The following is a 10,922-nucleotide window of genomic DNA, read 5'->3' on the forward strand; positions in this document are numbered from 1 at the left end:
AGACATTGAGAACAGTGACATTAGAATCAAGCTTACGTCTGGGAAGCTGTGTCTTCATGTCCTCTGGAGACCCACATTTATTCCACGGGTGGCTCTGCCACCCTAAGAAGGTTTCCTCCTTTGCAAAGCTAAGGCCGAGTGGTTGCCACATTCTGTTTTCAGGGAGAGCAGTTTGTCAACACATGGCAAAGGAGTAGCATCCCCTGCACACTTTGTAGTGATAGAGCTGGTCACACGACCAGGCTTGGCTATGTGGAGACTGGAAAAATATCATCACTAGTAAACCCATCTTCTTTTCCATTGCATTCTGGGAATTAGTTTGGGAGACAAGGCACAGGGTGAAAACCGAAAACTCCTCCCCAAGGCCAAAACAGTGCTAACTTACAGAAGAGGTCAGCAGAGCAGTCAAAACAAATCCGGACAGAGCACAAGGAGCAAATTCCCAACCCTGGTATAAATTTCATTTTTTTTTCTCAAAATAATGCCATCGTCTACGTTGCTTCTCTGTTGTCATAATAAATACCATTACCAAAGTCAGTCAACTTGGGAAGGAACTGGTTCACCTTGCAGGTTCTAGTCTATCACTGAGGGACTCCAAGGCAGAAACTTAAGACAAGAGCTTGATCCAGAAGCCATTGAGGAATGTTGCTTCTAGGATTGTCCCTCATTACTTATTCAGCCTGCTTTCTTGTATAACCTAGGACCACATGCCCAGAGGTGGTAAAGCCCACAGTGGGCTAGGCTCCACCACATCCATCCTTAGTTAAAATGAATGATACAGACATGCTCATGGACCCATCTGATGGCAGTAATTCCTCAATCGGGGTTTCCTTCTTCCAGGAAACTCTAGGTTTTACCCAATTCACATGACTAACCAGCATACCTTGTGAAGCAAGATCAGAATCAAAATTCTAGTGGGGCAGAGACAGAAGAATGTATGGCTCTGAGCTAAGCCCAGAAGGGGGCAGCTTGAACCTTCATGCCAGCTGTACTTACACAGCACCATTCAGGAACACTTCTAGAGTCAGGAAATGAGGTTTAGCCAGTTCTGGAACATGACCTTCAGGATGGCTGTGACTCACAAAAGGCATGTATATACACACGGGAAGCCCTGAGAATGCTTTTGAGATTATTAAATCATATTTGAAAAGGAATCCCCAGGAAGCCATCTGTGCTCTCTCTCACCCAGCTCAGATGAGCATGAGGTCCCACACGGTTAGTGTATTGCTCAATGAAGGCCGTCCAGCTGATTGGGACCAGCTTCAGCAACCCCCATCCAAATGTCCTGATTTTCACTTCCCTCTTGCATGCTATGAAGATTTACTGCACTGACAGAAAGACACAGTGGATTCATGGTTTTTTGTCTCAATGGGTCATTTCAAATTGACTACTTCCATTTACACAGACGTAGGTTGGTTGGCTCCTGGGCTTAATTTGGAATAGCCACTTAAAAAGAATTAGTAACTTGGCACTGTTTGGCTGATAATATTGGGTTGTTTGTTTGCTTGTTTTTTGTTTTGTTTTAAGCATTTGTTGTCACAAGGCATGAAGAAAATCCCTGCCCATTTATCTGAATGCAGGCAGAAAGGTAGAAATATGAACATAATTATTATAAATAGATCATTAGGTTGTGGTGTGCTAATCTCACATCCAACAACAAAAACAACAGTGAAGAAGTGAAATGTAGGCCGCACACTGTGAAAAGGAAGCATAAAGAAGTCCAGCAGTGGCCCAGCTGGGGATAAAGCATGTTATTCTTTCGCAGCTGGTCCCCTATCTACGATCGAATCTTACCGGGTTTAAGCAACTGGAAATACTCAGCTTCAGAAACGGGAGTGTGATCGTAAACAGCAAAGTGCGGTTTGCAAAGGCGGTACCCTACAACCTCACCCAGGCGGTGCAAGGGGTCTTGGAGGACCTTCGGTCCACTGCAGCTCAAGAACTCAATCTGGAAATTGAAAGCTACTCCCTCAACATTGAACCAGGTAGGTGAAGCCAGCAAAGAAAGTGGGGAAACTTTTGGGTCGTTCTGTTTTGTTTCCAGGCATGCTGTTCAACTGTCAAACTGCAACAATGAAATTAAAGTGGACTTAACAAGGCAACCTTTTAGAAGCTACGAACTTCCTGCTTAAGGAAGTGGTGGAGTCCTCCACCTGCAGGCTCAAGTTTTCCTGCATTGAAAGGCAAACAGTATGGACGCCTCTAACCACACAGTCGGAGAGCCTCCATTTTCTCAGGACTAAACTTCTGCTGTGCAGAAATTTTTTGAAATATAGCCCCAAACCAAGCTAGTTTACATTCTGCTAAAATTCAAAGGCACTTTCTAAAAGAAACTGCAGCAATCTAGTGTGTCTCTTCCGGAAGCCTATGGTCGCAGTAAACTGACAGAATTGTCTTTTCCTAACAAAATTCAGGATGACACTGAGACCAAACCCTGAGGAGGCAAAAAAAAAAAAAATCAGATCAAAATTTAAGCATGGAGAAGTCACCAAAGAAGAAAATAATATTGGGTTCTGGTGCACACTCTAGGGTAGCGCCCATGTGTATAAAACAAAAAGATAGCCAGAAACTCTATAGCAGAAAGCAAACACTTGCTCCAGTAACAAAGCAGAGAGTGTGTGTACGGCTGTGATGGGCCAAGACTGAATTGTAGACTGTTTTTGCCGTGCACTACAAAGCTGTTTTCTAACTAACTGCAGGGAGATTTTTAATCCTCTAGAGTGCAGGACAGGAGGGCTCTGTCCCACTGACAAAGCAACCTTCCAGTCAGATTCAAAACAAAGTTTCCTAATTGGCTATGAATTAGCGAAGTAGATCTTTTAAAGCTCTTTCTGGCTCTCTGTGGACTAACTACCTAGACAGAGGGAAAAGGCCTTGGGCAAAAATACAAGCAAAAAAAAAAAAAATGCTCAGTAGGAAACATTTATCTTTGACAGGGCAAGCTTTAGAGCAATCCTACAAAAATTGCCTCAGTACCTTGGTAAACAGCATCATTAAAAAAAGACAGTACAGCCTTGGGCACTGAGCTGGGAAATAGTTACCTCCAAACAGGGCCAGCCTAAGGAGGACTTCTAGACTCCCCCTCCCTGAGCAGGCAAAGACCACCTAAGTGGTAGGGAAAGACTGACTGCCTCTATCCAACAGAAGGTACCCAGGGCTGAGGCTGTTATTTGCAGTCAGATAGTAAACCAACAGGGAAGAGACAAGAGAACTAGGGAGCATGGGAGAGGTGGGAGCCCGGGTCCCTGCCTTCCTCCATCCCTCAGTAGTCAGCCAGCAGTCCTAAGGAACCCACTTAATATAAAAACTATCTATGGAATGTCCAGGCTGGGGAGAGCCTGGGTATGCCTCTGAGGACAGGAGTTTCAACATTAGGAACCTAATGCCTTAGAAAAGGGGAGGGGGGGAGGGTAGCAGTAGCAGGCCATGATTGTGCCAGGGCCACTACTGATGCTTGAAAGAAGTACAACCTAGCCATGGCCTGGTCAATCCAATCCTAAATGTGCATCCTATGTGCTCAGTTTCCACAGTGAAACGTTGTTAAAACTCCTTCCTGGGGGACCTTCTCCTAAGGTTAGTAAACCAAACTGAGGTAGATATCCACCAGCCTTCACCCTGGAGAACCACTGGGTTTGTTAGGCTTACTTACAGAGAAATGGGTGACGGGTATGGGTGGAGGCTTGCGTGTCATTAAAGCAGCCACACTGGAAGGTCTGTGCCTGGTAGGCATAATGACTCCCTTAGGGCCAGGTAGATGAAGCCCTCTCCCAAGTCTTTCCCAACCTATCTACTCTAAGCCCTACCTGAGGTCATATGCAATTAGGGAAGAACTTCATGCAACTTGTGGGTAGGAATGGCTGGGCACTCAGGTGACTCCACCCTTCTCATCCTTCCATCTTCGAGGGACCATCAACAACCAGCAAGCCCAGCTGTGTTATCTTTTTCAAACAGGCACAGCCAAACTCACAAAGATGATGGCAGTCTGGTACGAAGGCCTGCATCATGTATCACAATGTGGGGAGGGGAAGCTGCTACAAGCATGAGGATCGATAAAAAGGGTACTTTTAGTCTTTAGTGTGGTGTTTGACACATTATGGTTGCCTAATAGATGTTAATAGTCAGTGTTCCAACACTGTCACCTTGAACTTAAGTATTAATTTATGACCTCCGCAAGGTGCCACAAAGAGTGATAAAAATCAGAGTGGCACGGTATCGTAATTGGAGCTGAGGTTATCTTCAGTGCTAGCCAGTAAGTAGGTGTGCTGTGTAACCTTTCCTCTAGGCAGCTGGTAGGGGTGAGGTGGTCCTGACATCAGCTCCAGTTCCTGCTAGAGCCAAATTTATGCTGAGCTAACAGAAACATGCCTTCAGGCTTCCCAGTGTGCTATGGGAGACACACGTAACTTGAGAGATGGAACAATAGGGGAAAGACAGAAAGACCTGGAAGTGATCTGTCTGCTTTCTCCAACCCTAAGTAGAAGCAGCTGAGAAATCCTCAGAATTCGACATACTAACTGGGTCCATCAGTACACGGATGATAACCACCTGAATGAATGAATGAATGAATGACCACTCAGGATATACACAGGGAGATATTTTGCAGGAATTACTGCACTGTTACTGTGAACTTTGGAAATAATTCTCCACACTCTATACTTTACTAAATACCTGGAGATTAAAAAAAAAAACAACTATTTCTAATACACAGAAAATTAATAAAATAATGACTGAAGGACAAAAAAATAATTAATGTTAAAAGTCTGCTAGGAAAAGACTATGGTGAGCCTGCTAAAACATTAGCAGTGCTCCAGACAGAAGCTCTGAAAACAGGAAGCTCAAAAAACGTAAAGATGGCTTTATAAATGTTTTTTAAATGAATGTGCTTTCCTCTATGTAAATCAAAATGTGCACGCACACCACTCACCTACAAAAGATTCCAATTGCTTTGTGCTGTGCACAGGGAGAAGCCATGGCTCTGAACTACACTTAAAAGTTTTCCTTCTTATCAATGATAACGCAGAAGAGAAAAGACAGGAGGAGCCCCCGGGGGGTAGGGGGAACCAGGTCTGAGCCAGTGAGCTTCCTTGCTCACAGCTGTGGGTCCTGTGGGTCTCACCACAAAGGACAGATGCATGCAGGGAACCAGCAAGCATGCCTTAGAGTGGCTCATCAGACCTTGAACATCATCTCTGATCTTGTACGCATCCCTACGAGCCCTCATGGCCTGTCCATGTGTGACAGTCCCCTGGTCAAAGAAACTGTAGAGAAAGGACATCTTTAAACTATGCTGGCATCAAAAAATATGTCTTTTTAGTTCAAAAATACCTTTTAATAGTCATTTTCTTATGTAGCAGACTTCAAGAAAGTTGCTGTGGGCTTGGATTGATGCCAGAGGAAGAGGACTGTGATTCCCTTTAAATCTCAGCTTATTGAGACCTGGCAACCCGGGTAGAGGGGCATGTAGGACTAGACATACTCCAAGGGCCTCTGACCCCTCTTCACTGATGAACTGGCCAGTGAGTGGGCTGATAGCCAAAACTGAGTAGCTGGCAAGAGATGCAAAAGGGCCAGGGCTGTGGAGGCTCACACTACAGATGACACAGAAGCACAGACTGTCACCAAGAGTGGTGGCTATTGGGAAAGAGAGAGCAAGTAGCAATCAGGTACAAACATTGACAGACACACAGACACCATCCTCATTCATATGTGACCCTCCCCTGCTGCCCTGTTTGTAGCCTTGTTTCAATATAGAACAAAGAGATGGCTCTCCACAAACCGCAAAGCTCAACACTGTTGCTTGAAAGAAAGGCATTCATTTCTTATTTCTAGGAATTGCTATGTCTTATAAGACTTGTTGAACACATAAAGTCTAAAACACTGTTCTTTTAAAAATTGTCCTGTACTGCTTGTAAAGTTTCATATCATCAGAACTCCTGTTTGGGAAAATAAAGAAATATTTTTATTATTATTTGTAGTGCTGGAAATAGAAGCCTCTTATGCACTAGGCAATGCTACATCCCCAGACCCTCTCATTTTGATTAAGGAAGAAATAAATGTCTCCATTTTGAAACAGTAAAGAGAAGTACACAGGGCATTCTTCAATCATTATCTTTTTGATCTAGCCATATAGCCATAGTTCTTTTGCCCCTAGTTTTACAGAATGACTGGCTAAGCTAGGTTTCTCATTCCCATGATCTATTTGAGTTAGCAGCTCTCCTGGTGACTGACAGGCAAGAAAATTACAATGTCCTCCTCTTACACCCAACTGCTGCTACCTACCAGCTGGTCCCTAGACGCTGAATGAAGACAACTGTAGATGGGACTTCAATTCCCATTCACCTGGCTGAGCTGCTGGTGTGGTCTGTTGAGGTATCCAAAGCCAGGGCTGACATACAAGAGCATCAGTCTAAGTATGTGATGTGAGAGAGGCCTGCGGGTGCTGACAAGCAAAGGCCCGAAATATTCCAGGTCATTTTTGGCAAATAACAGAAACCCCTCTGCTTCTAGTCTTGATTGTTTGAGCATTCTGTGGAACTCAGTGAGACTGGTACACTCCGTCTGAGAAAAGTCTCTTAAAGAGAACTAAGGGGGAAATTCAAAGAGAGAGAAAAGGGAAGCCACTAGAAGCACTATATATTGAAAAGAGATACTTAGGTTTATCTGTGGGAGAGGATATCTATAGCTTATCTTTGGAAAGTACAAAAAGTATCTCACAAATCTAACCTGTTCCCCGAAAGGCAGAGATACACTCTGTAGTAACAGTGGGTTGCTGAGTTTCTACCCTTTTCCCCTCCCTCACCATCTTGTTGAGAAAAGTCATATATAAGCCAGCACTATACCCAGCCAGGCTTTCCCACCTTGCCAAGGTTCTCCCGGCTTCCAAAACCATCTGACCTATGCACCCTGCCTCTCCCACCTGCACCAAGAGTCTCTTCCTCGAAACATAAAAGCCATAATTGCCATATGAACAGGTAGGGAGCATGTGCTTTAGAGTTTCATTTAACTTCTAAGAGAATCGTTAGGCCGGCACAGCTTGTGGGAAAAGGATATAGAAACATTTTCTATGGCCAGAGAGCAAAAGACAACATGAAAATCAAACTGTAACTATAAACCAGAAAGTGCAGATGCTGTAGCTTTATGGTTTTCTATCTGTTTAACATCGAACTTTACAGAGTTGTAAAATGCCCAGGCCAGAATCATGTAGTCAATAGAGAGTCAAACAACTGACTGGCTTCCACACATCAGCAAAGTTTTTCTACAGGAACCAGATAGTAAATATTTCAGGCTTTGCAAGCCAAAAGTGAAAATTGAAAATATTATGTAAGTACTTACATAACTCTTTAGAATCTAACAATTCAAAAAGGTTTAAGACATAAGCATCCCTGGCTTGCAAGTTGTACACAGGCAGGCCGCTAGTGGGGTGGGCACTGGCAGCCTCCACCACTGTTGTGACAGTATTGAAGGTCACACTGTCAGTTTTACTCTCTATTCCCAAATATTGGGTGATTTTTCCCAAAACCATCCTCAGTTATACAACTTTTTTCTCCCTCTGGCCCTTTTCTATCCTATTATAGAAAAATAAGTAAGTGCTAGTATAACCATGACACAGTTCCTGACTATCCACATGTTCAGAAACAACTGTGGATAGATTGTCAGAAGCCAGACACTCTTATGGAGATGAGGACATAAGAGGAATTAACTCCAACCCTTCCCTCAAAAAGCTAAGTACCTAGCAAGAGAAACAGAAACAAATACAAAAAGTCTTACTAGAACCTGTTAGGAATCATAATCTGGATATTAACTGTGGGAATATAAAAGGAGAGGAGGGGACAGACAGAAAGACAGACACTGACACAGAGAGAGACTGAGACACAGAGAGACAAAGAGAGACAGAGACAAAGTAAAAAGGGGCTGGGTCCTGATGTGACCAAGCCATACAGAGGAGGGAAGGTGTAGCTTCTCTGTGAAAGGAGGAAACCCCAGCCATGTCTGGTAGACTCAGGGTACCACTGCTCTTCCAGTGTGGTAGGAAGCTGTGGCACAGAGAGGGGAGAGGGGGAACACTGGCTAGAGGGATCAGAAAGTGAGAGAACTCAGGTCACCTCACAGCCCTGTCAGATCTACTGGAGTACATGTTAATATCCTACTTTTTGCCCAGACTCCTCCGGTGCATAAAGTCATTTAAACTTTAGCACATTCTAGAACACTCAAAATGTCTGTAAAATTGATACTAAACAGTCCTTTGAGTATGCTAAAGGCAGTCTCTCATGTTGCATTTTTTATAAAATATTTGATAAAAATACACAGCTACAAAGAATGGCACCTATATGATTTTTTAACTTAAATATAAAATGGACAAATTTAATAAGGCCCCCCCAGGGGATTAAGGAAGGAAAGGGTTTTGTCTGTCTGATTGTTTGTTTGTTTGTTTGTTTGTTTTAATAGAGGGAGTGTTTTCCAGTGTTAATGGAATGGCAGTTAGGTGGATTGACCACTGTCTAGGAGGCTACTGTCTAGGGGTCAGGAAAGGGTCCAGTCTGGCAGTCAATATGTAAGAAGCAGTGCCTGGGAGCAGCTTAAGCTGAGCCAGGGCAGTGAATACCATGAGAGGAAAAGAAAACTAGAAACAGAGCTCCGAAAAACTCTAATGGAACAGTGAGATTGAGCAACTGCGGTCACGTGGGGGGGACTGGTAATACTTGCCAAAGAGAGACCGATGGTTTAGCAGGGGCAAAGGACACATTTCGTTCTGTGAGGTGAGAGGAAAATTGGAAAATCAACATTCTCTATCCAAGCTGTTCTTCTCTTTTCCTCTGAAGCGACCAGTGCACCTTCCCACAGTGAGTTTGAGACCAGCCTATATTCAAATCAGCATCTGACCTCCCATGTCCTCTGAAAGAGAAGCACTCCTTTAGAACCCAATCCACGGCTAACACTATTATGACGATGTTTGGCTTGCTGTTTCCCTTCTGAGAGCTCCCCAAACAAATGGATCTGTGATATAAAAGTACAAACCAATGTTAGAAGTTTCTGTGATTTATAAACTGAAAAACAGAATAAATCACAGTTTGTTCTGTATTCTGCCAGCATCTCCAAGAACAAGAGTCGTCTATGAAAGTTCCTCAGAAGCACACAGGGCTTTTACACAAGTTGGCTGTGCCGGTTGAAGATCTCAAGAATGCAAAACCACACATAACTTCTCCTCTTGAATTTCTAAGAAGCCTCCCCATACACAGGCAAACCTCAAGGCTGGCAAATGGCAAATGTCGGAATTAATTACAGGCTGCCATCTAAAAGGCTTTCAGCTAAAATGTGGATCAACAAACTCACTCTCACAGTAAAATTTGATACTTGCCAGATTCCTGCTTAGTGGTCACCACTGAGAAGGAGGCATATGTCACTCACCACAATACAGACAATAAAATCAGTAATAATCAAAGTACTAAATGATGCCATTTTTTCATCTTAATAAATATACAAAGTAGGCACAATCCCACACCCTTTATATTATTGGAGAAAATATGTGGAGGAAAAACAATAAGAACCTGCCAATTACTGTAGTCGCTGGAATTCAAGACTATATGCATCCTTTGATGCTGTGTGCTCTAAGGAATGGACCCTTGTAAGGCCTTCTACTGACCACACTGCATCTAAGTGAATTCTACTACAGTCTGCATTTCTCCAAATGAAATTTTCTATAATATTGTCCCATAATTGTAGAAGGGGGAAAAAGTGTTTACTCGAAGGAACCAACCTCCCAAACTTCCCAATGTCACCTAATATGCCCTCCTATGAGGGGACTTGCCTCCTGCACCCTTGACCCTGTCCCATAGGTTCATAGCATGGACCCCTTGCCTCCTGAGATAATTTCCACTTAACTCTTTCCTGTTGGGCCCTAGACACTGTCAGCGCTGCCAGTTTTATATCAGCCCACCTCAGTTTCAATCTGTACCTTCCGTTCCACACACCAATCAACTCACCATGCTTCCTAAAGACATTCTTTTCCCCATTCCCTGAAACACACAGAAGGTCGGTCAGGCCTGAAAATGGGCTATCTCTGTCTCCCTGCCACCCCTGCCTCCCAGGTTCTCCCAACCTCTCCTGCTTCCAGGGCCTCCCACTGCAGTCCAGTAAGGCTGCACCGGTCCATGCTCTCTGCAGACTCAGACTGCCTCTCGGTGGCCTCAAAATGAGCCTGTATGAGGAGGTGGGAACGTTGCTGTCCATCTCAGTTTTCCCTCGAGAGACTTATCCACGTTACTAATGGCTAGACTTTGACAAGGGGACAGAGTACCAGGATTCATTAGGATTTCCTGGACTGGAGATCCTTTAGGCTTCATGATTTTTAACACTAATTAACAAGGACTATTAGAATTACTTGTAAAAACGTATGGATCTGGAACCTAATATCATCCGGCCTGGGTCTACTAATTTAAGTATTCTGAATTTAAAGATAATTATCTTCATGGGTCCGGAAAGTACCGTGGGCTGCAGTGATGGGGAGACCACACTGCAGTGGCTCCCCAAAAAGAAGAGATGGCCCGAGGGTGTGTGCTACATTCCCAAGCCTGGTCTCCGCTTAAATCCGGAAGCAGCGACAGCTCCATCAGCCAGCATCCCAGGAGCCGGTGCGCCAGCACGTGCTCCTGGAGACCCTGCATCCCTCCACCGCTCCCCACCGCGCCAGGCTGGTTTTCAAGAAGCAAAAAAATGAGTTTGGGCTCTTCAATTTCTCTAGCTCTACTTCTCTACTTCTTTTGCTATTGCGCGCCATCTAGTGGTCACTATATTTCATGGCTTTGAGGAGGAAAAACAATGGCCCAGATGAGGCCTTTTTTCCTTTCTTTCTTTCTTTCTTTCTTTCTTTCTTTCTTTCTTTCTTTCTTTCTTTCTTTCTTTCTTTCTTTCTTTCTTTCTTTCTT

General features: G+C 44.0%; 1 protein-coding gene across 1 annotated transcript in view; it reads left to right on the forward strand.

Annotated features, from left to right (window-relative positions):
- The window catches only part of Impg1 (interphotoreceptor matrix proteoglycan 1), a 130,401-nt gene that overhangs the window by 102,395 nt on the left and 17,084 nt on the right, over positions 1 to 10,922 (forward strand). Inside the window, exon 14 of the mRNA XM_028756217.1 lies at positions 1,766 to 1,985. Within this exon, the coding sequence (XP_028612050.1) occupies positions 1,766 to 1,985 (220 nt within the window). The remainder of the gene's footprint in view (positions 1 to 1,765; positions 1,986 to 10,922) is intronic.

This window comes from Grammomys surdaster, unplaced genomic scaffold, assembly GCF_004785775.1.
Source record: "Grammomys surdaster isolate TR1022 unplaced genomic scaffold, NIH_TR_1.0 126113, whole genome shotgun sequence".
NCBI classification, from domain to species: Eukaryota; Metazoa; Chordata; class Mammalia; order Rodentia; family Muridae; genus Grammomys; species Grammomys surdaster.